The sequence below is a fragment of the Erpetoichthys calabaricus genome, chromosome 1 (assembly GCF_900747795.2).
Source record: "Erpetoichthys calabaricus chromosome 1, fErpCal1.3, whole genome shotgun sequence".
Taxonomy (NCBI): domain Eukaryota; kingdom Metazoa; phylum Chordata; class Cladistia; order Polypteriformes; family Polypteridae; genus Erpetoichthys; species Erpetoichthys calabaricus.
Genome location: NC_041394.2, coordinates 317924699 through 317951287, shown reverse-complemented (window position 1 = coordinate 317951287; position 26589 = coordinate 317924699). Strand labels below are relative to the sequence as shown.

General features: G+C 37.7%; 1 protein-coding gene across 1 annotated transcript in view; it reads right to left on the bottom strand.

The window, feature by feature from the left end:
• tmtc1 (transmembrane O-mannosyltransferase targeting cadherins 1) overlaps positions 1-26589 on the bottom strand; it is a 607165-nt gene that overhangs the window by 256210 nt on the left and 324366 nt on the right. The window contains exon 9 of the mRNA XM_051929219.1: positions 6189-6310. Coding sequence (XP_051785179.1) covers positions 6189-6310 — 122 coding nt within the window. The remainder of the gene's footprint in view (positions 1-6188; positions 6311-26589) is intronic.

The following is a 26589-nucleotide window of genomic DNA, read 5'->3' as shown; positions in this document are numbered from 1 at the left end:
CGTCTCATGGTTGATGTTCAGTTTAAGTAACAGAGTCAGTTGATCAACAAAGAGGTCAAGTATACTGTATATGAATGGTTGGGTGTATATAGATTTATTTACTCAGAAGCATTCATACTGAAAAATGGCATAATCTGTATGTAAAAATATATAACCAAGATTTGCACAGATTTATAAGGTCGCTCAAACAAACTATTCCAGGAACTGAATGTGGCATAATGTCAAAGAAGAATCTGTCTGTGTAATCCACTGAACAAGTTTAATTGTATCTAGTATTATTGTTTGTTGAAGACTAGGTGAAGGTCAAATATGCCTTAATGTGTTTAAACTATAAACACTTGATGGGTTTAATGTGTTGATGGATGAGCTGAATATCATACATGAAGTACCCGTAGGCTGACTTACAAATGTAGTTTCAAGGTAATTTAAAGGAAGAAAAATATTTCCGGATTGTACAGTTAAACTGGTTATCTTTATCTGTGCTTCCCTTATGTAAGATTCTCCTCTTTAGTATGTAAACTTTCATCCATGAAGTTGTTTTGTCCTCCCAATGAAGACAGAAATATACACTCAATCCAATTAAGATAAACTATTATTGTCAAATTATTGGGTTTTTGACTGTACTGATATCAATTGTAACACATTTGATATGTGATTCTAGTTACGTGTAGCCATTTTTTCTCTACTCCATACTGATAACGGTCACACTTTCCATAAAACTATGCATGAAAGGAGCACAATGTATCCTATATGCAATGTCAGCTATAAATAAACTTTATGTATGTACTTGGTACTTTTATCCCAAGCAACTGCATGATATAATTGTTTCTATGTTTCTACAGCTACTGTGGAACATTGGCAGCCAGAGTAAATTACTGAGTATCACACAAGGGGTCAATAGTGGGGATTGAACCTTCAAAGCAAACTTGTTCTTATCCACTAGACCACACGGCCTAGTACTAGAAAACTGAGGCCCTTGTTTCAAGTATATATTGACTGTGCATTTCACACAACCAGCACAAAGGCAGCGGGTTCTGTACTGTTAGTACAATAAAACTGAAGCTTTTATCAGAGTCTAAATTGATTTACCATATGGCAAACATTACTGCTTTACATAAGGGACAGGATTATCTAGCTCACTCTGAGTTGGTTATAATCCAATTATTAACAAATGAGAAGAGTTACTTAGACTTCTTAAGTGTCAGCCCTTAATGGAATGAATGAAATATGATCTGTAGAATGTACAATTTAACAGACCAGGATGTTAAAAGCAAATTCTAAATGTAATATTCTGTATTGGTTCTTATCTAATCACTTTATGTGCATATAATGGTTTATCCTTATGATGCTTTAATTGAAAGAAATGTAATATTACAGTGGTACGATTATTTCCATAATGACCCTCTTTTGGTGAAAAACCAGTTCACTGGATGACACTGAACAAGCAATTCTGTGCTTTACAGCCAAACATCGTAACAATTAATGGGTAACAATGCCTATTAAAAACATAATTAAAATATTTCAGTTCAAAAGTGGAGATTCTGCCACAGAACCACATAATGTGACACAACTGTAACTTTAAAAAAAATTGAAGGAGACAAGACATATGGTTTTGGATTTGCCATACTTTTTGTAATGATCAGTGAAAAGGTATGTTCTCTCTGTCTCACCAGCTTTACTGCATAGTTTCAAGTTGAATTTGGTCAGATTTTATTGTGACTTGTGGTAATACTGTACAATAATGAAGAGATAAAAATGGCATGAACTTTAATTTCTTTGATTTGAAATGTAACATGCAGTCTTCAGGTATGAAAAAGTTATTGTTCCCATTTTGAATCTAAACATATTAAAGGGAAAGTTACAGTCAGTGTAATGTTAGCCCTTCTCAACATAAACTAACTAACTTTTAAGTTTTATTGGTTATGTAAACATGTCATGTCACTATCAAAGAAATTCCATAAAACTAGGAAAAATTAAACATGCCTATATGTTAAGCTTTGGGTGCTCGGGCAAATGTAAGTCCAGTCAACACTGTCCAAATGGGATGGTGATAGTCAGTCTTGACAGGAGTGGGAGTCTTGCCAAAAGGTATGCAGTTTTCAATCAAATTGAAGTTGATGTTCATGATTCTGCTATCAGAATGGCACCAGGCAAAAAATGTGAATCATGTGAGAGGTAAAAAATACTGTTTAGTAGTTGTAGTATGACTGCTTCCTTGAAGGTGGACAACATGCACTTAGAAAATTCTGATTATGCATAGTGAAAGTATTGCACTGCACGCTGCTTTATGAACTACATGCAGGGCATGCACTGAGGGATCACCAGATAGCCAGAATAGCCAGGTTTCCATCCAAGGAGTTTTTGCGAAAAAATATTTAGCGCTTCAAATTTTTTACCGATATAGCTGATGGAAATGCTAATTATCGATAAAATGTTGTACGTGTCGACATAATATTTTTCCGTTTAACTTTAGCGCATAAATTCCATGTCGATACTTCAGATGTCGCAAAAACTACATTGGAAACACTTTTTGTCGGAAAAAAGGGCTTTAACGCAAATAAATGTGTCACATTTTCATCACGTGCAATCAAAACGAGAATGGCGGAGCGGCTCGCATGGTCTGATGAAGAGAGTTTTTTTTTTTGATTAAACGTCGTTATTTTGTATTAATTCAAATTTCAGTTTTAATTAAAAACCTTAAGGGAAGCAGGTTAATTCAGTTGTTATCGCACTGTGAAGGGATGTTGAAAGGTAGGCTCACCTTTACAGATCCGATGCTGCAAACACAGCTGCATCATGGGCACTTCCAGGAGTGCCAACGCAAATGTCTCGTATCATGCACCTGTCATCAACAAGGGCCTGGAGAACAATAGATGGCCACCCTTTGCGATTAATGTAATCGCGGTAGCCTTCCGTCGGGGGAAGAATAGGCACATGCGTGCCATCCAGCGCACCGTAAATCTGTGGCACAAGATGCACCAAGGAATTGCGGTATGCAATTTCATTGGCCTCCGCTACAGTCGGAAGTCTGATATAACGCCGCATTAATTTTTCTTTAATAGCGGTGCACACAGCATATACACATCGATGGACGGTAGTTTTACTAACCACGAAAGTTTCTCCAACTACTCTATACTCGGCACAGGTTGCCAGCTTGTAAAGGGCGATGGCAATCCGCTTTTGGGTTGGAACCGGTGGTCGGTGGCAACCTGTGATGGGCGCAACATCAGGACTGATGAATCCACACAACATCTCAAACGTCGGCCGTGTCATTATAAAATGTTGCAGCCAGAGATTTTCTGTTAAGTGTCTCTCCACCACCTCCTCCCAGAAGGTCTTATTCCGTCGTCTCTCCCATACCCGTGGGTTTCGTCGCACTGGTACTTTCTTCGAGCTCTAGGGCTATTCAGACAAGCAACTGCTTCATTCTGCTGTCGTCTTCGGATATTATGTACAATTCCAATTATTTGTGAAACTGAAATAACAGTAAGCTGGCAAATTTCAAAAAACTGTCTGAATAATCTCTCCATTTCTTTGTTTAGTGGAGGGGGTGTAACGTGGAAAACAAAAGGTAGATAATTTGCGACATACACAAAATTATGTATGGAAACGGCTCAAGGGCAGATTTTTTTCGCGATACAACAAAAGTTATGCGACAGTTCGTTTTGGGGGGGGATGACGTCATCACGCACACCATTTTATCGATAAAAAGCCAGTTTGATGGAAACAGGCTGGAGACAGCAAATTTCGCACATTTTTTTTACGTATATTCTGTTTGTCGATAACAAAACGTCGCAAAAAACTGGATGGAAACTTAATGATGCCATAGGGGCCAAAAAAATTCCTCACTTAGAGTTCATTGTTCATAAAATGATTTCTTCAAAAAGTCACATACTGTATATTTGTCTCTTTCTTTTTTTAAAATGTGCGTTGTAGCATTTAGCAACTGGCCACCTGCATGTTCTTGCGCACACTGAATAAGACAGCGCTATATGCAATCATCAGATTCAAATGTTAACAGTTATATAGCACAGAATGGAAATCAGCAGTTCTTAGCATTCCACCACGCAAGCTGTCATATCAACCGCCTACTGTAACTTGCTTTCTTTTTTCTTCGGTTATAGTCTTGAATAAAAGTGCACTTGTTTTGTTATACTTTTACATCAACATACAGTATGTTCCTTTGTTTGAGCTACATGGGCATGCTCAAAAAATACATGTATAATGCCACGAAAAGTGCATGCAGACACTTCAGTTCGCAAGCATTGGTGCGACAATGCAGTCACAAGTACACTGCAGAGCTTTAGCGCGTCTTTATGTGAAAACAGCATCAGACGGGGAGTGTCTGATGATTGCATATAGCGCTGAAGTTACTGCTCTTTACTATGCTTTCCTCTGCATGTCCTGGAGTACAAAAGAAACAGCATACAGCAACACGTGGGGACTGGCAATATTGGGGGAAAAAAACACGCGGTCGTATGTATCGTGATACACTGCAGAGCTATAGCGCGTCTTTATGTGAAAACAGCAGTGTCAGGTGGGGGGCGGTAGGGAAGGATCCTGAATGCGACTGAGACAGTGAAAAGTGAATTAAAAAAAAAAATAAAGCTAACCTTTACAAATATCATAAATTACACTGGCTGTTACAGACTGAAATCAAATGTATCTTTTTATTCTAAAATAGTGAAAATAAGAACACTTCTCAAAAGGGAGTTGTGCAGGATCGAACTCAAGACCTTCGGATTCCCAGTCAGCGACTGATACTGTTGCGCCACGGAAGCAGTGATAGCTAATGCGTGTCAATATCACACACTAAGGTGGCTTTTTTTGGCGGTGGCTTTTTTTTTTTTGTACCTTTTGTGAAAGTGTTTCTTTGATATTTGGACTTCAGGCTTCATACATTATATAGTTTATGCCTACATTTTGTCATTTGCTACTAGAATATATAAAACGTTTCTGTTTTAACAATGTGTTTACACAGATTACTGTAGAAATGCAACACATATGAAATGCGTGTGTTCCAAATAACAATCTATTATTTCTACTCTAAAACTCCACTTCACTCCCAGATAATCAATCAAGGCATGAGCTGGGAAAAGCTCGTTTACGTTCTAAGTCGTTGGGGGGATGGAATAGCCGGCTGCTGGCAGCTTGTCTTTATCAGTACATTTAGATGACAAAAGACGCTGGCGGAGAGGTGAGAACGGTTTTAAGAAGTGATTTAAGGTGGGCCGGATCTACGAGTTTTTTCGTAGGCTCTGGTAATTCTAGTGTTAGGAAAGAAAAGAACACAAACAGAACGACTAGAGTGCTTTTGGTCAGAAGAAGTAAAATATGCAGTAAATGGAGTAGGCCAGTACTTCTGTTTATTTGTCCATCAATTTTCAAGAGTCATTTTCTTCTTAGTTGTACTTTCAAACAGCTGAAGACTCCCACACTCTTTAATTAATATTTATATATACAATATGTGGATCTACCCTCACTTAAAAATGATTACACCTTCCATACTAAATATGACTTATTTTTTGCATGTGGATAATATACAAATAAACACTGGCACTGTCACATCCACAAAGGGCTAAACAAGCATGAAATGATAGCATTGTAAACCGCAGCCATATAAATAAAAATGCATGCATGACTGAAGAATAAGTAAACATGTCCAAGTTAATCAGTCTTGGAATGAATTCATACTGCTTCAGCCTAAATAGTTCACACTTTAGAATAGTAACTGAATTTCTAGATATACACATAAAATTACATGTATTAGAACATAAATGTGGTATTATTACGGCCAAATTGAATAATCAATTTAAAATGTATTGTATCAAAACACAGAAAAGCATATCAAAGTCGTTAACTAAGATCATATCCCAAGAGGCAGACAGAAAGAGTGAAAACATTAAACAAGAGTTCAGCAAAACCTTTTCAATAAGCTACCTTACATGTTGCTTGAGTAAACAGCTCTGGTCAAGCTCCCTCTAATTTTCTGTGCTCAAGCCATCAGGTGAAAACACCATAATTTTGGCATCACTCTGAAACATCTATGCATAGAAGTGGCAGGGGTAAAGTGCAAGCAAAAGAGGTAAGTGTTACAGCATTTGACATTTATAAAGCTGAAACCAGTGATATGTATCAAGAAGGAAATGCAGCTTTTTAATGCACAATGTTACTCAAACCAAAATTACCTTGGCATATAGAGGACTCTTTCTGCGACGACAAACCCCACTCTGAAGAAGAGGTTGCTTGCAGGAATAAATGGAAAAACCAGGAACAACAATCCAACTAAAACTTCCCGGCTCCCCAATTTCTAAAACGAAAGCAATAAAAGAACAAATTAAAATTAACATGTATTCAGCAATTAAATTGGTATGAATTTAGGAGCACAATTACCATATTCAATATGTATATCAGATGAGCCTGAGCAGTCAACTGGTAGTTAACACTAGAATCCCTGAAGCCTACAAAATCCCGGCCCACCTTCAATTCCTTTGTACCTCTCCCATCAGCGTCTTTTGTTTTGTAAATGTGTTGATCAGCACAAGCAGCAAGCAGCCTGCTGTCCCATCCCCCTCCTTGACGGAGCTCAACTAGGGCACAAAGTTCACCCAGCTCAAGCCAAGGCTCCTTATCTGCATGTGAGGTGCCTGGAGTTGAATAGGGTAAATAATACAGTATATCGTTATTTGGAATACATGCATTTCATGTGTGTTCCATGTCTACAAAGATCTGGGTATGTGTAGGATTAAAGGAAATGTGAGGCAAGAAATGCTGAACACATATCTAAAGCAGAAACTTTTTCCACCTAATACTAATAATGACGTGAAGTATATAATGTGTGAAGACTTTAGTCCAAATATCAAATAAACATGTGCACTTTTATTCAAGAATATAACCAAAGTAAAAAAAAAAAAATCATTCAATTTACATGTTGTTGTCAATGAGTTACAAACCTAAACTCAAATGTCAATCGACAGAAAGCTAATACATATTCCTGGATGGTGCAGAGGTAAGAACTGCAGCCTTATAACCAAAAGATTGCCGGTTCGAGACCTGGTGCTTCGCATTTTGAGTAGTGAGCTGCTATTATTATTATTACTATAATATAATGCCACCATTCATGAATCACTCATTTGTCAGGAGTCATCTGAAATGAAAAAATAAAGTTGTGCACCTTATTTGTGAGTTAGTAGTGACACAGAGAACCACGCACCATGTGGTATTAGTCTTACAATCATTGACTCAAAACCTCACCAGGATAGAATGAACAAACACTCTATGAAGCAACTCACATGATGCTCCTTTATACATCCAGGCTCATAAAACCAGAGTCAGTTCTCATGATTACTAGCTTCACGGAACCCACAAATACCATATACAAAAATCATTACAAAAATAGAAGGAGAAAGAAAAACATAATGCAAGATAAATGGTAAGTAAATGACAAGCAAGGCCAGAGCTTCTAGAAAACTCTGCAATGAAACAAAGATGTGGATTTGCCTTCTTTAAACACTGATTACTACAGTATCACACACCATCAAAACCACACCAAGCATAGTAGATCTCCCACATAACACAAGCTTTGCAGGACATTTGATTACAACAATCAATGTAATGATGTTAAATCAAATAAGGAAGCAGCCAGTGAGTGATGGGGTTCAAACTAACAAAATAGTATACTTACTGTATCTATCTTCTGAATCACAGTGGATGGTACTGTATATCCCTCACATTTCATGAATACTACCCCGACACATCTGAATAATAAAAGCCGTTATGCCAGAGTCCTGTTTATAGATTATAGATCATCATTTAACACTATTGTAATGTAAAAGCTGACCATCAAACTCCCAATGTAGGACTAAGTGCCACCATTTCTGTTTGGCAGCATTACAACCTCCACACTGATCCTTAATTCAGATAGTACTCCATAGATTAGTGTGCTGGGTACCGTTCTGTACCCCTTGTTCACCTCTGACTGTGTGGCCAGACATAGCTCCAACTCCATCAGCACATTTCCTGAAGACACTACCATCTTGATCACTAACAATGCTGAGACAGCTTACAGAGAAAAGGTCTTCTTGCTGACTTACTGCAGCCAGGACAATAATCTCCCACTTAATGTCAGCAAAACCAAAAAAAAACAAAGGACCTGGTTGACTTCAGAAAGCAGAAGGCAAATAGCTCTGACATCTACATGAGAGCAGATGCTGTTGATAGGGTGAGTAACTTTAAATTTCTTGAAGTGACACTCTCTGATAAACTGAACTGGACACACCACATTTCAACTCTTGTAAAAAATGGTTAACCAGCATCTACTTCCTCAGACTTTTGAGGAAAGCTTGCATTTCCCCTTTTGTTCTCAAGACTTCTACAGGTAAACATTGGTGGCCATCCTCATTGGCTACATAACATCTTGGTATGGCACCTGTTCGTATCCAGTCCCACAAAGTGTGTTGAAGGTGGCAAAGAATATTAGCAGCACTGAGCTGCCTTCTTTTCAGGACATATACAATGCTCACTGCCTTAGAAAGATTAAGATTTCATCAATTCAATGGTAGAGGGTTACCCATGTATACCCCCCATCCTAGGGTCACTAGAATGTTTCCCCTTTTAAGCTCAATGATGAGAATTCCATTTAAAAGTGAACCCCACAGCAAAAGATAAAATGAAATGACTAGAAATCCAGAAATACTAGTTTACCATTAAATATATTATATAAAATACTGTCAATACATCTGTACTTCACTTTAGATGAAGTTGTGAAAGAAATGTTATACAAAAATTGGAATCTGCTGTTTTGAAATGAAAAATTCATAATCAAACTGCAGGGAGTGGTTCTCATTGAAAATAATTTATTTTGCAGTCAAAGATAGTCGTGAGCTAAATCAGCAGTGCTAAAAATATGCTTTACCCTTCACCATAACGAACCCCCTTAACATGCAACTTAAAATTCATCTAATACTCATGAGGGCTGTTCTGTCAGGAAAACATAGCGCAGGATATGAGGGAATCTAGAGTTCAGGGGTTAATGACGGCCTATGGGAGCTATTTCAAACAGAGCATCTTACAAACTGCTCAGCTCCCTCATGTAATCTGCAAGAAGGGAAAAGGTTCCTTAAAAAATCTCTAAAATGAATTTAAATGCTTTATTCTTCAAGGTCTCATTAAAATGTTTCAACAAAGCGGAGATGGAGACCAGACGTGAAATCTCCAAAGTATTACTTCACTGTATAATATTAATAGGGCAGATTTATCGTCTTAGTGGGTGAATGGCTTCAGTTCGAATCATAAGCTATCTCACTGTACGTACTAAAAGTGCTCCCAGGACCTTTTAGGAAAAGGCTGTTGGTTTTAAAGCACTCTATGGTTTTATTGCAAGTTATTGTAACATGCCTTCATAAAAAAGTAAACACAAAAGGAGCATGTGAGTCTATCTGAAACTAATGGATTTCAACCTAAACTTTATAGTACAAGGTTGTACACCTTACTGTAAAATATTTTATTGGATGTTATCTTTTGCATTTTCATTGCAATTATTTACCAAATACATTTATCTAGAGTAATTTATTTTACAAATCATACATGGGCAAGCCATTTATTGCTACTGGGATAGACCAGATAAATGTAACATCATTATTATTATTATTATTATTATTATTATCATTATTATTATTATTATATTCAGATATCAGAAACCACATAGTGAAAAAGTGTTCTGAAAATGAATGGAAGGATTTGCAATAAACACCAAATAAATAAATATAAATATATATATATACAGTATATATAAGAAAAGTAAAATAATTAGTGTTAATAGTCACAATAAGTGTGGCAGTCATGTTTTGAACACTGTTTGAAAAGTGTGTCATCTGATGGTATGTTTTTAAAGTGAAACCTAATTTCTGTCAGAATACAAATGAGAAATTTAAGATATTATCACGCCATTATAAACAAAAGAGACGTGGGTGCTCGTCTCTGGATTCGACCTATGCCAACAGTGGATTCCCAATGGGAATCAAACCCTTGCCTGATCCACTCTTAGCAATCTATATTCCCACAAGTTTATTACTGATTTTTTTCACTGTGAAATGCTTAAGCTTTTCATTTTAAAAAATGCATTTTACTTAAAACAATACATAATGAAATGTAGCTAATTTAGTCAATAATATTTTTGATTTTACTTGAAAATATTAACTTTTCTCATCTACATGATTTATAATCTGGACAGCTTGAAGTGATCACTTGGAGGGAACACGAATTATGCTAACAGCAGCAGGAAAGCTTTGGCTATATGATCTCTGTCATTGATGGATAAGCATTTCACCTCTCTTTGAATGTTACCAATATATACGGTAGTACAAATAAAAGTAATTGACATAATTTTGTTTCTTGATAAGCAGTTGATAACATAGATATATCAGAAGAATCTTTGATAAAACCAAGGCAAATGCTAAATGGAAAGAGCAAACACACTTTAGATAATCACATTAAGTGTCTCAGAATAGACTTTTTCATTAATATTAACCAAAGCTTTAACCTAATCAAACAATACCCTATTCAAACTTGACACCCTTTTAATTTAAACAAATAGTAATAATACTGCTACTAATACTAAAATATACACTACTGCACAAGTCTTACAGTAGGTCACTCCGGGAACTGAGTGTTTATTTACTCCTGAAAACACATGTAACATAAACACAACTGAACACAGATACAATAATGTATAATAAGAATGTCTTGCTTCATATACAGTATGCTAGTATACATATAGAACAAGGTCTGCTATGAAATTAATGAGGCTAATAATAAACAGAATTTTATTGAAAAAGTAATTACATGGGTTTTCTGCCCCTTGAAGCAACTCTGAAAACCATCATTAGTTGAGGTCTGACAGTACATTGGCTACAGCTCCTTGGATGTTTCAGTCTCATTAATTTCATGTCAGAAATGGATATATGTATAATTTAAAGTTTTAATTCTATTTTAAGGTGAATTGGCAATGTAAGAAATTAGAACAGGACTTATGGGGAAAAAAGATTTGTGAAAGCACATTCAGAATGTACTGTTTAACATTCAGCCTGACACGAAGAGGAGGTGATTAGTTGTGTAAGTTGGTAGTTTCCCACCAATTCATCTTTATTTAATATCATTCAGAGAGATCATTATGACAAAGAACTTTGTAAGATATGTCATATTAAAATACAAATCTATGAGTCTACAGTAAGTTATATAGTCTCATGTACATTTTACTTTATTTTGTCCTAATCACAGTTGTGCTGGTGAGTGCCTGAAAAGAACAGACCACACCTTATTTCTCCAACAATTGCCTCAATTTCTCCCCAATCAGTTGTCACCATCTGAGAGAGATGATTCCTCTACTTAGTCCTGGTCTGTCCTCCTAGTTGGCTGTACTTAGTAAACCTACATTAAAATGCCTAAGACCAAGAAATATCTAAAGGACCTTATCTTGTCCCTTTCACTCCAGAGCAGAAGCAGCTCTGATCCAAGGTTCCCATTGATTGTCGAACTTCTCATCCTATCACGATGAGTGAGCTCTTTATCACTTTGGAAGAACCCTGTTTCTTCTCCAAGTAGTTACAATCTTCTTCTTTTGATAAGTAACTATAGCTCCTGGCTCATCTGACGATTTCAACCTGCTTTACCAACCCAATCGGAGTGGTGGCTCTGAAGCTAGGGATATGCACTGGCAATCGGAAGGTTGCCGGTTCGAATCCCGTAAAAGCCAAAAGGGACTCTGCTCTGTTGGGCCCTTCAGCAAGGTCCTTAACCTGCAATTGCTGAGCGCTTTGAGTAGTGAGAAAAGCGCTATATAAATGCAAAGAATTATTATTATTATTATTAATCAGTCAGTACAGTATTGCTTGGAGTTAAACCAACCACTTTATCAAATCAATGGTCATCCTGGGTGCTTAATACCATCAAGAAAACCACTCCTTGTGCATTAGAGAGTTAGACAACATTCTTTACAAACAATAGATATATGACTTTCATATAACAAAAACTGGATACTATTCAAGCCTTGGATACCCAAAAATATTATGAGCAAAAGAGGAGAGCAGACACACCATTGGCAGATTTAGTTTAAGTACTGTATGTGGACACTGCTCTCTTTTCAAGTACAGGATCTGAACAAAACTTACAACTGGCCCTACCTCATACTCCTGCAGTGCCTTCTACAACCCTTTTCAAGTCTACAAAACAGATGCAAATAGGGTCAGCAAATTTCAGTGATTCCTGGAACATCCATGCAAGAAAAAGAAATTAATCTACCAGTTCATGGTCGGTAATTAATCTAGATTGCAGCTTCTGAATCTAAGGTTCATTTATTGTCTAGAGTCTGTATTTTAACACATTGGGAAAGGCTTTTGCAGGAAAGATGAAGTATGTCATCTTATGGTAACTGGAATATACTCTCTGATGATGTATAACTGTTCCTCAAAGTTTTCTTTTATCTAGAATTAAAATCATATTTGCAATTTAATCATTTTTTCTGGAAAGTAATGAGTAAAATACTCACATTACATTTTGAGAGGAGTAATTAGTAATTTGTCACGGATTGCATTTTTTTAACTACATCAGTTCTGGTGGACAGTGAACCCATAAGGAATCCCCATAAGGTTCTGTCTAAGCTGTGCGGCCATTGGCAAAAAATTGCCACACAGCGGTTGCAAAGTGCAACTCAGAAAATTTATGTGCTGCTTTTTTTGGTTTTAAGTTTTAGTGTGTTATTTTATTATGTTTTATCAATGCTGATTTGTTTAATTAGGTGAAAAACTCACCACAATATAGATTCGATGCCGGGTCATTTTAACTACATTTGGACCCTACTGTATGCCCGATTCCGCCGATTTGTGTGTAGCCTACTTGTCAGTGACTCAGTGTGTAACAGATCATTCTTATCTGTCACTCATTTGGGCTAGTGCATTTCCTCTGCCATATACAAACTGCGGGATAGGCCAAAGCAAGTAGGCCTCAGGAAGACAGGCTGCAGGCTGCACCGGCTGTGCGCATCAGGATGACCTCAGGCAGTGTAGGGGCTAACAGCTGTAACACTGCGTATGTCAAAAAGTAGCATATTAATCACATTTCAGTAAGACACGCATGTGTACAGTACTGTGCAAAAGTTTTAGGCAGGTGTGAAAAAATGCTGTAAACAAAAAATGCTTTCAAAAATGGAAGTGTTAATCATTTACTTTCATCAATCAACAAAATGCAGTGAATGAACAAAAGAGAAATCTAAATCAAATCAATATTTGGTGTGACCACCCTTTGCCTTCAAAACAGCATCAATCCTTCTAGGTACACTTGCACATAGTTTTTGAAGGAACTCAGCTGGTAGGTTGTTCCAAACATCTTGGAGAACTAACCACAGATCTTCTGTGGATGTAGGCTTCCTCACATCCTTCTGTCTCTTCATGTAATCCCAGACACATTCGATGATGTTGAGATCAGGGCTCTGTGGGGGCCATACCATCACTTCCAGGACTTCTTGTTCTTCTTTACACTGAAGATAGTTCTTAATGACTTTGGCTGTATGTTTGGGGTCATTGTCCTGCTGCAGAATAAATTTGGAGCCAATCATACGCCTCCCTGATGGTACTGCATGATTGATAAGTATCTGCATGTATTTCTCAGCATTGAGAACAACATTAATCCTGACCAAATCTCCAACTCCATTTGCAGAAATGCAGCCCCAAACGTTCAAGGAACCTCCACCATGCTTCACTGTTGCCTGCAGACACTCATTATTGTACCGCTCTCCAGCCCTTCGACGAATAAACTGCCTTCTGCTACAGCAAAATATTTCAAACTAGACAAAGAGCCTATTTCGACATCGTAAGATGAAACGGGCACGAGTTTGTGTCAGCAGTGTATGAAGAGCAAATGATAAGTAACGAAGAAGTTGTTTTGTAATGATTGTAGTCCGCTTTACTCATTACTGTACAGACTTGTACTGTTAGTTGATGAATTTTCCAGGCCTATAGTATAATATTGAATGATGAATGTTCCAGTACAATATGGAATAGTAATAAGTATAAGCACCACATACCTGATATAGGTGTATTGAATGAATGCGTAATTGAATCAGAATGCGTAATTAGGCCTCGCGCTGTAGTCGAAGTCGCCTTTCTTTTTGAATTTTTGTGGCCATATATCCGCCGCCTGCCACGATGTTGGGGTTGGATGTCGGTCGAAGTGGCCTTTCTCTTTGAATTTTCGCCGCCGTAAATCCGTCGCCTGCCGCGATGTTGGGGCTGGATGTCAGTCTCGTAAGGTTTTTCGGGCAGCTGCGCAGAAGACGACTGCGCATTTGGCTTCGGACGGACGTGAGTGAGTGAGTAGGCAGGCGAATTATGTATTAAGATTTTGACTCATCAGTCCAGAGCACCTGCTGCCATTTTTCTACACCCCAGTTCCTATGTTTTCGTGCATACTTGAGTCGCTTGGCCTTGTTTCCACGTCGGAGGTACGGCTTTTTGGCTGCAACTCTTCCATGAAGACCACTTCTGGCCAGACTTCTCCGGACAGTAGATGGGTGTACCTGGGTCCCACTGGTTTCTGCCAGTTCTGAGCTGATGGCACTGCTGGACATCTTCCGATTTCAAAGGGTAATAAGCTTGATGTGTCTTTCATCTGCTGCACTAAGTTTCCTTGGCTGACCACTCTGTCTACGATCCTCAACGTTGCCCGTTTCTTTGGGCTTCTTCAAAAGAGATTGAACAGCACATCTTGAAACCCCAGTCTGCTTTGAAATCTTTGTCTGGGAGAGACCTTGCTGATGCAGTATAACTACCTTGTGCCTTGTTGCTGTGCTCAATCTTGCCATGACATGAAACTGTCTTCCACAACCTCACCTTGGCAGCAGAGTCTGGCTGTTCCTCACCCAGTTTTAAGCCTCCTACACAGCTGTTTCTGTTTCAGTTAATGACTGTGTTTCAGCCTACGTGTGACATTGATGACCATTAGCACCTGTTTGGTATAATTGGTTGATCATACACCTGACTATAATCCTACAAAATCCCTGACTTTGTGCAAGTGTACCTATAAGAATTGATGCTGGTTTGAAGACAAAAGGTAGTAACACCAAATATTGATTTGATTTAGATTTTTCTTTTGTTCGCTCACTTTGCATTTTGTAAATTGATAACGATAAACAATCATTATTTATATTTCTGAAAGCATTCTTTGTTTATAGCATTTTTTCACACCTGCCTAAAACTTCTGCACAGTACTGTATGTAACTGTTTGTAGGGTGTGTACCATGTAAGTTCAAAAGCTGTATAACTTATACGTACGCTTAAACAATAGATTTTTTCCAGACATAAAAATGTCAAAGCGCAAATCAACAAGTTAGAGAATGCTGGATAATTTTGTAAAGAATAAATGTCCGTCTAAATTTAAACCAGAACGGCATAGCAAACTCGTTGAGACAGAAATGCCAACACCAGCAAAAAAGCTGATGACAAAACCTGGGGAAATCTTCATTTATCGAAACAACAGTGACAACATCATCTGCCAATTGTGCCAAGAAAGCCACACGCTTGGAGAATTTAGCACAGGCAAATGATGGGACAATTGGAAGATGGTCTATTTGAAGCGTCACCTATGTCAGAAAGGTCACATGGATGCAGTTTCAAAGCTAAATTGTCAGAATTCTGGAGGTCTGTGTCGATTATTAAACAAAACTCCAAAAGATCGACAAATGAAAACGGAGCTGTGTCAGCAGAAAACAGCGACCGCTGATGGGGTAAAAGCTTTGATTGATGATGTCTTTCTGGCCATGTCGATATTAGCGGTGCAAGAGTTGCATGGAACATATGGCAAAATATGTGACCATTCCTAACAGCTGGCATAACAAGAATTATGGTTCAAATTTGTAGAATACATAAACAATATTCTCCAGCAGGAAATCATGAGCAATATCTCGCAATGCCTGGTTCCATACTCTCATTGCTGACGAAAGCACTGATATGTCTGTGACGAAAATGTTAATTTTGTACGCTACATTTCATCGTGATGGTAATGTCAGTTTTGATACAGTATTTGCGGGGATCATGAAATTGACAGTGTGTGATAGCAGATCAATTGTTGAAGCTATCAAAAAGTTCTATTCAGACAGCGCAGCAGACATGCAAAAGATGGTTATGTTTACGTCTGATGGAGCGTCAGTCATACTTGGTAGGGAGAATTGTCGTGAGATTCCACATTTGTTTGAACAACACTGTGTCGCTCACTGGGAAGACCTCGCCATTGATGACGCCTGTAAGCATGTTCAGTTAATGCAGGACATTGAGACACTACTGCGAACAGTGTGTACGATGTATAGGAGGTTGTCGGTGAAGCAAGCAGAATTCACAGAACTGGCGGCAGTTCTAGACAATGATTTGTTTTTTTTCAGCCACTGAATAAAGATTGATGGCTTTCTAGGCATTTTGCACTAAGAGCATTTTTGAGAAATATTCCTGTTTTGATTGAATACCATAAGAAGCAGGTCGAAGAATGTAATGATACAATCAGCAAATATTGCAATAATCAGCTTGCCAACCCGCAGATTTGAGCTGCACTAATAATATTCAACGACGTGGTTGGTGAATTGAGCAGATTATTACAGCGAAGCAACTTGACAATAATTGAAGCATTTCAGTTTGTGAAGGTGAGAATATTAAAGTTGTGTGTTCGGTACTTGGGCAAGAACATGCACTGGAGTGAGGAGGCAAAAGCCTTTATGAATGGCGATAAGGAAGTCAATGTGGCACCTATGGTCCAGTTTGTTGAACATATCTTTTTGCACAAGGAGGCTTGCTTTCCAGAAAATTAATTGATAGACTGGAGGTTGTTCAAAGACATTGTTATTTCCAACACAGCTGACTTTGATAATGAAGAAATAGAAATCACGAAGCTGGTTGAAAGGTACAGTCATTTCCTTCATCAGTCATCTGAGCTGAATGAGCTGTCAAAGGCAGTGATGATGCAGAATCGCAATTTTCGATTCGAAATGTCTGAAAAACTCAAAACCGGGCTGCTTTGGACATTTGCCGATATAGATCAATATTTACTCAAAGAAGAAGAATTTGCGATGCTGGCTTGCCTTGCAGATATCTGTGCAACGTTTGAAGCTTTGAGTGCTGATTGTAAACATGGTTTTAGTCTCATGAATGCCATCAAGACAAAATCATGTAAACGCTTTAAAACAGAACATTTGAACATGCTGATGCGTATAAAGTCGTATCAAAACTCTGGATGAACAGTCAATTTGGATCATGTTTATCAACGTTGGTGTGCGCACAAGGACAGGCTCCAAAAACTAACGGTATACAGTGGAACCTCGGGTCACGAACGTCTTGAAACACGTACAAATCGGGTTACGACCAAAAAGTCTGCCAAACTATTGCATCTGTTGACGATCACACACTCAGGTGACGAACAAGCCAGTTTCCCTTCCTGTTTGTACGCACTGATGATTTCCTCACGTGTTCAGTCTCTCCCTGTGCATTCACTGTGAACTCTTTGTACTCTATTTTGTTTCCCTTACAGTTCATACGCGTCGGTGATTTACGCACGTGTTCAGTCTCTCCCTGTACAGTACATTGTTCTCGGTCAGACATGAATCGTGCAGAGGGACTTTGTGGTATTGCGGGTCCACAGCTCATGTCAAGAGGCCAGTTTTAAATAAATAATTGCCGTGCTTGCAGCTTAGCGAGGGGGCATGATGGTTAAGTGGCTGAAGCAGTTCCAGGGGAATTTGTGGTGTTGGCATTTCTCACCTAAGTGCACAGGTGGGAAACCATCCACATCCAGAATTGGTCCCGGGGCTGCTGATTGCTACAGCTGCCACATCCTCTTCATAAATAGAAGCGCAAGGAGGCTAAAGGGAGGAAAAAGAAAGATGGAGGTTGCGGAGTGAGGAAGTAAGCAGGAAGCAGTGTGAAAAGAACCGGTGTGAGCGAGCGAGTGAGCGAGCATGTGCTCGCAGGCAGGCAGCTGGACAGTGAGCCCAAGCAGGGGTGTTTGGCCGACACTCGGTGGGGCAGAAGGAAGCGGTCGCTCCAGCTGAGCGATCAAGGAGCTGGAGTGACCAGAAGAAGGATGGCTGGCCACGTAAGGCCGAGAAGGCTGCGGGAGTCAAGAGGCTTGGGCGGTGAATTCCCAGACGTAGGTGTCCTGGTCGCCAGGGAAGCCAAGCCTCGGTCTGGAGAGTGAGCGACCGATGCCAGGGATCAGGAGGCCTCCAGACCAGAAGGAAGGAAGGAAGGACAGCTGCAGGTAGCTCCCCTGTTGTGACGCCTGGATAGGGAGAAGCAGGGGGGTCACCAGTTAAAGAATGCACTTGGCTTGTTTTTAAAGAGACTGCTTCCAGAATTGTTTTAACCTTGTTGTATTTAATGAAGACTTTTTTTCTATTGGATTTTAATCTCCACCTCACTTCTGTTTTTATGGGATTATTTATTGAAGGGTTCTAAAAGCACTGCACTTTATTTAATTTGGACTTTGTTTTTGATTGTTGTTTTGTTGATTTTCATAAAAGCACTTGGTACTTTTTGCACCATTGTAGTGCCTTACTGTCGTGTTCATCGGTAACATTACCAACAGTGACGGGTTTAAGGGATCCCGGAAGATGGGAGAATGCATCGAACCCGCATCATCACAGACTTTACCTCAAAACTGTAATCTCCTCTCCACCCAGTTCCTCCTCACTTCCTTCATGCCAGAACTCAACTCATGCAAGGTTAGTTTTCTTGGTTGTTTATGGTTAGTTTTTGTATAAATTAAGGATTTTTCAAATGTTAATTTTTTTACCCTGTGCTTAAAACTCATTAAAAAAAAGTGTTTACAGCGAGCGGTTTGTAAGGCTGTAGCGTGAACTCTTGCAATGTTAGTTTTCTCTGTTCAAGGTTTTCTCAGTGTTATTCAATGTTTTTACATTTAGTTTACTATTACACTGTGTATTCTATGGTATAATTAACTATTTTTGTGCTTAAAAATCTTTAAAAAAATATATATTTACATACAGTTCGTACGGTCCGGAACTGATTAATTGTATTAACATACAATCCTATGGGGGAAATTACTTCGGGTCACGACCAAATAGGGTTGTGACCAGAGTTTTGGAATGAATTATGGTCGTGAACCGAGGTTCCACTGTAAGTTGTAACTGTAACTCGTTAACTGTCAATATTTGAAATTTTGGTGTCAATTAATCTAGCCTAATATAGCAGTGTGTGTGTGAAAAATGTTTTATTTTCAATGTTTTTCTTGCTATTAAAAATTACAATTTAAAAATGACATAAATGGAAAGCACAGCATCGTGTATAAATAAAAATCAGTTTCTTAACTAACGCAGCTCCCTTGTGTTACTGCTGAGGCACATACTGTAGGTGCTCCGAGAAAACGGGAAAAAAGTTAGAGAGAACGTTGCTCGTGATCTTGTCACAAAACATGTTTTAAGTATGAAAAACATCATCTGCTTAAGACAGAGATATTTTGGTGTTGTCAACATATGAAGTTAAAAATCAGTCAAGTAAAGTTGTTAAGTATGGGGGCAGGGTGTGTTGGGGATCTGTTATCCTTTGGGGTTGTGTGGCAGCTAGTGGCACAGAGAACATTGCGCAAGAATGGACAAAAATAGATTCCAATAAATATTAACAAATTCTCTAGTACGGATAGGCTACATATTGAATTTAAGGTTTGATTTGATATTTAAAAAAGTGTGCAAAAGTCAAAAAAAATGTTCAGCACTTTAATTTTTCACAATTTCTTCTGAATGTTAAATAAAATCTCCACCACTCTTCCTAAGTATGTGGAACATCCCTTTAACTTTTATGGTGTGCCTTGTAAGGTCCAATGTTAATGTTATTCATCTCTACAAGTCCCTATACATATATATATATATATATATATATATATATATCTATATATATATATATATATATATATATATATATATATATATATATATATATATTCACGGCATTCGTAGTCTGTGTCACAATCTGATTGTATGGGTGGTTACCTACCAGGTAATGCTTGTGGTTGGCCAGCAATCTGCTAACATCCGCCACGGTGCCCTCAATTTGTGAGGAGCAGATCATAGAATGGTTGAAATGGTTTACTGTCAAATAAATGCAAAGAGTACACGACGTCCGAGGTTCGATTCCCAAGAGGGAGTGCAGTGGAGTGTGTACACCTGATGAACCCAGAATGAGGGCGAAACACGTGTCGTGTACTCTTTGCATTTATTTGACAGTAAACCATTTCAACCATATATATATATTTTTATACACACACACACACACAAATATATATGTACAGTATATATAGTTTGACTAACATACAAACACAACTGGCTTGCTATTTAAAAATTTGTTAATCACTTGCCAAACTGGTTGAGGCACTTCCCCCAACCCTGTCGTAAAATTATGAAGAGACTCAGTCTTAAAGGGGGGGGTTCTTTGCCATCAAACCATTGCTTATCAATGACAGACATTAGTGTTTTCAAGTTACAAATAAAGACATACACAATATTTATCAACTTATATGCAAAATTACACACCACAATAATCACTAAGCCACAGCACAAAAACATAGCAAGGGCAAGGTATAAAATTGCCTTGGTGCTTTTATTAAAACAGTCAAACAAAACAGTGTTCAAAACAAAGTGTAGCGCCCAAAAATGTTCAATAAATAATCCAATAAAACAGTGAAAATCTGTGAGTTTAAAAGCAAGACTTAAAATGAGAATAAAAACCAACTGTCTTCAGGTCTATTTTCTTTCCACTCACAGAGGAGCCCAGCACAACACCCTCTTTGTCTGCCCAGCTCACCCATTGCTCACTCAGCTGGCGGGGACTTCAGCAGTCACTCACCAACCTGACCCACATCGTGGCTGCCATGGTCGGTTGTCCTCTCTTCTTCGTTCTTGCTCACTCCGGCGTACCTCGGATCTCTAGAGAGGATGCCACCTCGATCGCACGACTCCAACTGTTCAATGGGGATGATACATCCCTAGAGCTCCAATCCTTTGCTCCTTCTGTTGGCTGGCTGGCTGGTTGTACCATTCCACCTCAATGCTATTCTCACAGTTCTACTTTTGTCTTTCTCACCTCCCCTTCTGTCCAGTGCAGGTTCGTCTTATGCCAATGCTCCTAATGCGAACACACCGCATCCTCTGAGGAATTCATGAGGCGCACAAGTCTTCGCAATCAGGCAGGCACCACCAGCTGTCCATGGAGTGAAGCATGTTCACACCAAATAAGAGCCTGCACTCTTGCGGGGTACGATTGTTTATTTAAAATCAGCACAGCACCATGGACCACTTATCACACTCCCATGTTGCCTGGTGGTGATGAGTGTGAGGATAAAATTGAGGAAGTATCAGAAGAGGTAGAGTTTTGAACAAGTAGAATTAGGTCTACTATTTCCAAAAGGTTTGGATTTACTCAGGACTATAGCTCAAACAGTAGACAATCTAATGAGAAAACACATATGAAGAAGCCATTCAGGCATGTGTGGCATCTGCAATGTACTCTTCTCCCTCTATGGAAAAACAGACCCCTGCTAAGCAAAGAACAAGAGGTGAAAGTTCATTAAAATGTTTGCTGTTCCGTTGCATACCATATGAGTGGAAACGAGACAGGTGGAAGGAGATAGCAGCTGCAATGACTAGCCACATTGCCAAATGCATTTTTGCCTACTTTATTTTGCACCCTAGAAATCCTCATAAATTTGTCAGTAGTAAGATAACTATATTAACCAGTGGTTAACTATATTAACCATCACACCTGAAGTGACACATCCATGCAGCAGTCCTCCTCCATCCATTTCACACCTTCTCTGTTTTACATAGAAATGCTACAAATAGGAATAAAAACAGCAGCCATGTTAGTTTTCTTTTATTTGAATTACTCCGTGTTTGTGTATTGCTTTTGGGGTAAACTGCACTACCAGCATTTTATTTTAATGTTGAGTTTGTATTTTTGTTTAGCACAAATCTATTGTTATGTCTTAAATGCACTGTGTACATAAGATAGCCCAAGAATATCTCATAGCTAAAAGCGACCTGCAAGTAATAATGTGGAAAGCTTTCCAAAACAAAAAATTAAAAACTCATAGCTAGCAACAAAAAAGTGCCCAAACATTTTCAAATACCACAATTACTCTTAATTTACTTTTAACATTTTTAGTTTATTAAATAAATTGTAACTTTACATTAATGTTTTCATAAAAATGCCACTATTACAGTTTATTTGCTGTAGAGGGTATAGTTACTATTTTTTGCTTCAAATGTCAATAAAATGCGTAATTTGGCCTGGGGTATTTACAGTATGTTGCATGTTATTTATACTTTGTGTTCATGTGTGTGTGTGGCTGCGTCTTTGTTGGAAATATATTATTAACAATTGCTGTGAGTAGACCTGGGAGTATGAAATACCTTGAGCTGAGAACATAGATGACAATAAATTTGAACTTGAAATTTTCAGACAAGTACAATAAGTAAAAAGAAATAATGTTAGCATGTCAAAAGTCAATCCTTTTATTCAATCTCATTTTCCCTCTACATGGTTGTTGGGAAATGAAAGCAGTTTTGGGCACAATTCAGGAACCAACACAGTATGGATACCAGTATATTGGAGGACAAACATGAGCAAATACCTAAATACAGTTATGTATCTTTAGGTTTCTATATTAGCCTAATAGAAATTTATCTGGTTTATGAGAGGAAACCACACACAAGAAATCCTGGCCAAGTATAAAATCTATTTTATAATTTTAATTAACAGGATGATTAGTAATTAGGAGCATCAAAAACACAGTAACTAGTGCTACTGCCTCATAGCTACAGAAACTCTGGGTTCAAATCTTAAACCAAAATTGCCTGTGTGGTGCCTCCTCCCACTCCTCATGTCTGCATGGGTTCCAGTTTCATCCTAAACCCAAAGAATGTGAAAGGTTGATTATTTGGCAACATAATGTGAGTGACTGTGAATGAATGTGCAGTTGTTTGGCAACATAATGTGAGTGACTGTGAATGAATGTGCAGTTGTTTGGCAACAAAATGTGAGTGACTGTGAATGAATGTGCATTGAATATGCCTTGTCTGTGGTTGAAAAGATCACTGTACAAGAAAATAAAAAAAAAATCCAGATAATTCTGACATACAGAAATAACAGAATCTACAGCAAGAGATCAAAACAAGCATTAGAAATGTCAAAAGAGAAACCAAAATAAAAATTACTAGAGAAGTCAAAACGAACAGCAAGCAATATTTAGTACTACTCCAGTAAACACACAATAAAAGAGAATTTAAGAAACCTTCAGGACACGAATGTAGAAAGCATTGAAAATGAGAAGGGAATAGCAAATGAACTGAACAAATATTTCACCTAAGCATTGATAAAGGAAGAAGCAAGTGGAATGCCTCATGCAGAAGTAAAAACAAATATTTTAAAATAGAAGAGTCAAATGGGATTCAAGCCCTCAATAAGCTGAAGACTAATAAAACCCCTGGACCTGACTGGATATTACTAATTGTACTGAAAGAAATTAAAAGATGTCATCTATAAAACCCTTACTGGGCATATTTCAGCAGTCATTTCAGTAAGGAGAAGTGCCAGAGAACAGGAAAGTTGCAAATATGAATCCATTCTTCAAGAACGGAGACCAAACGGATCCTAGTAATTACAGACCAATTGGTCTTACTTCTGTACCATGCAAAATTATGGAAACTATAATAATAAATAAATTAGAAAAGTACCTAAACAAAATTATCTAAACTTTCAAAAAGCATTTGATACAGTTCCACACCAAAGTTAATTCTGAAACTAGAAGATGTAGGCATCAAAAGTAACCTGCAAACCTGAACCACTAACCATCAACTAATCTGTCAGGAGACAAAGAGTACAGATAAAAAGAGAATGCTCAGTCAGTAGAGTCCCTCAGGGATTTGTCATTGGACCATTACTTTTTCTGATTTATATTAATGACATTGATTCTAGTATAGTTAGTAAACTTGTCAAATTCGCATATGATGCTAAAATTGGAGGAATGGTTGACACTGAGAAGGCAGCAAAAAAATTTCAAAAAGACCTGGACAACCTTCAGCACTGGACAAACACATGGAAGATGCAGTTTAATGTAGAAAAGTGCTACAAGTTGGAAAAAGGAATTTCAATTATAAATACAAGAAGGGAGATACCATCATACAGGAAGCAGCCTTTGAAAAGATTTAGGGGTATATGTTGATGCAACTTTTTCATTGACTAAGTAATGCACGGCAGCAATTAAAAAGGCAAAAAAAAATTTAAGCTATATCATAAAAACGTTTGAAATTCAAGGGACATTATGCTCAAACTATATAATGCACTAGTAAGACCACATCTGGAGTACTGTGTTCAGTTCTGGTCACCATGGTACAGAAAAGACATGTACAGAGGAAAGCAATGGAACCAGGACTTAAGGACATGTTCTACTCTGACAGACTCAGAGAATTAAACCTGTTTAGTCTCGAGCAGAAGAGACTGTGTTGTCACCTAATCCAGATATTTAAAATCCTCAGAGGCATTGATAAAGTACATCCAGCACCGTTCTTTCGACTTAAGTGTGAATCGCATACTCGAGGACAGTGAAAATTAAGGGAAAGTGCATTTAAAACTGAAGACAGGAAGCACTTCTTTATGCAGAGTTGTGGGACTCAGGAACAAACTACTGAGACATGTAGTTAAACCAGAAAACTTGATAACCTTTCAGAATAATCTGGATGAGATACCGGGACAGTTTAACTATTGGCTAAACAAACAGGCTTGATGGACTAAATGGTTTCCTCTCATTTGTCAAATTTCTTATACCTGTAAATCATAAGACCTCTGTCACTGTACTAAAGATTGAGGTTCACGAGTAAAGATCCATTTGGAGCAGATAGACCTTGTACCAAAGGACAGGGTGTATTTTTACCTGAGGGGCTTAATCACAGGGTAGGCTTTTAAGTCTGTCACTAGCCCTATTCCATTCGCTGTTCCTCCTAATTTTTAAACAAAATTAGATAAATTTCAAAAAAGTAAATTTCACTTTTAGATGAGACAAAGCCTTAAGTAAACTTCCAAATATTAGAAACATTGAATGTCTACTAATTAACCTAACAAATCTGACCAGTATTTGAAGAGGAAGATACAAAAGATAAAAGGCATTAATTTATTAAAAAACACAATCATTATTCTCATCCACATATAAGAACAACAGCTACAGTATAGGGGAAGATGCCTAAGAGTATTTCAAATAAGAGATGCCAAAGAGATAAAACACAAAGAGAAGGAGAAAGCTAATTCTTTTTAATAAAACTCACATGTGAAGTAATTTGAAACAGCAAAGTTGTGCTTATAAAATATTAAACAATCAGATAATATAGCATGGAGCACTATTTATTCAGCCAACCAGAAGTGAATTATTATATTTGTGAGTTAAGTGGGTTGTGTGATGCTTAAAACCCTTTCAGACTGATCATTTTTTCTCTCCCAGACTTTATTTCCATTTCAAAAACAGATTACATTAAGAATTCTTTAGCAATTTCAGAAGTCAGCTTAGTAAATGGAATGTATCAAAAGGGCAAAAGAGCTGCTCCATAGCCTTATTCCCTCTGGTCAAGAGAACATTTAGAAGAGCTCAGTCTTTTCATCTACTAGTTCTGCCCTGGCTGTTACAGGTACATATTTCTAACTGTGTGTGAAGTATTTGTTCACACCAAAGAACAAGTTTATAGGGAAGGACTGTATATTTATTTTTTAGATTATAACAGAAAATCTATTACTGGAGCTTTCTGACAATTTACAGTTACTTTCTGCTTTTTTAAGCATGTATTACTGTGGAGATTCTAGCAGCTTTAATAGCTGGACTACTAAAACTAGCTGAGTAGCACATCTGCACTGATGAGATGTTTTAAATTAATTAGATGAAGGGATTACTGTTTTACTGAAATTTACATAAAATATTAATATACATAGTTCAGGAATCACTATAGAATGGGAAAACCCCCAAAAAAGAAAATTACAAACTTCCATTTAAACAGAAAAGGTGATCATGTCACCCATGGCAATTATAAGCGAGTTTACATAACATGTACAACAGGAAAATTAACAGAACTGTAAAGGAGAGAGGGAGAATCAGATTTCCAGCATGGGTTTTTTAAAAACCAGTTACTGTACGTTTATATAGGGCTGACTGTGTTTCAATAATGTGCTGACTGGAGGAAACAAAAACATTTAATTAGATATATGGTTTCAAAAATGTTTACCTTATTTTTTTAAAAGCTTTTGTTCCTTTATTTAATAATGCCAGGAATTCAAAACACAATGTAGACATAAGTTTAGAACTGGCTTTAGCATGGAAAATGGTGACTTACATCAGAAGGATATGTTCCTAAATATGCTAAAGTATAAATTGTTAGTGAGTGTGAGGGTCATTGCTTTTCCTGGGTTATATAAATTATTTTTAGCTGTGATCAGCCGTAACATTAAAACCACTGACAGGGTGAAGTGAATAACATTACTCAACTTATTATATTGGCACCTGTTT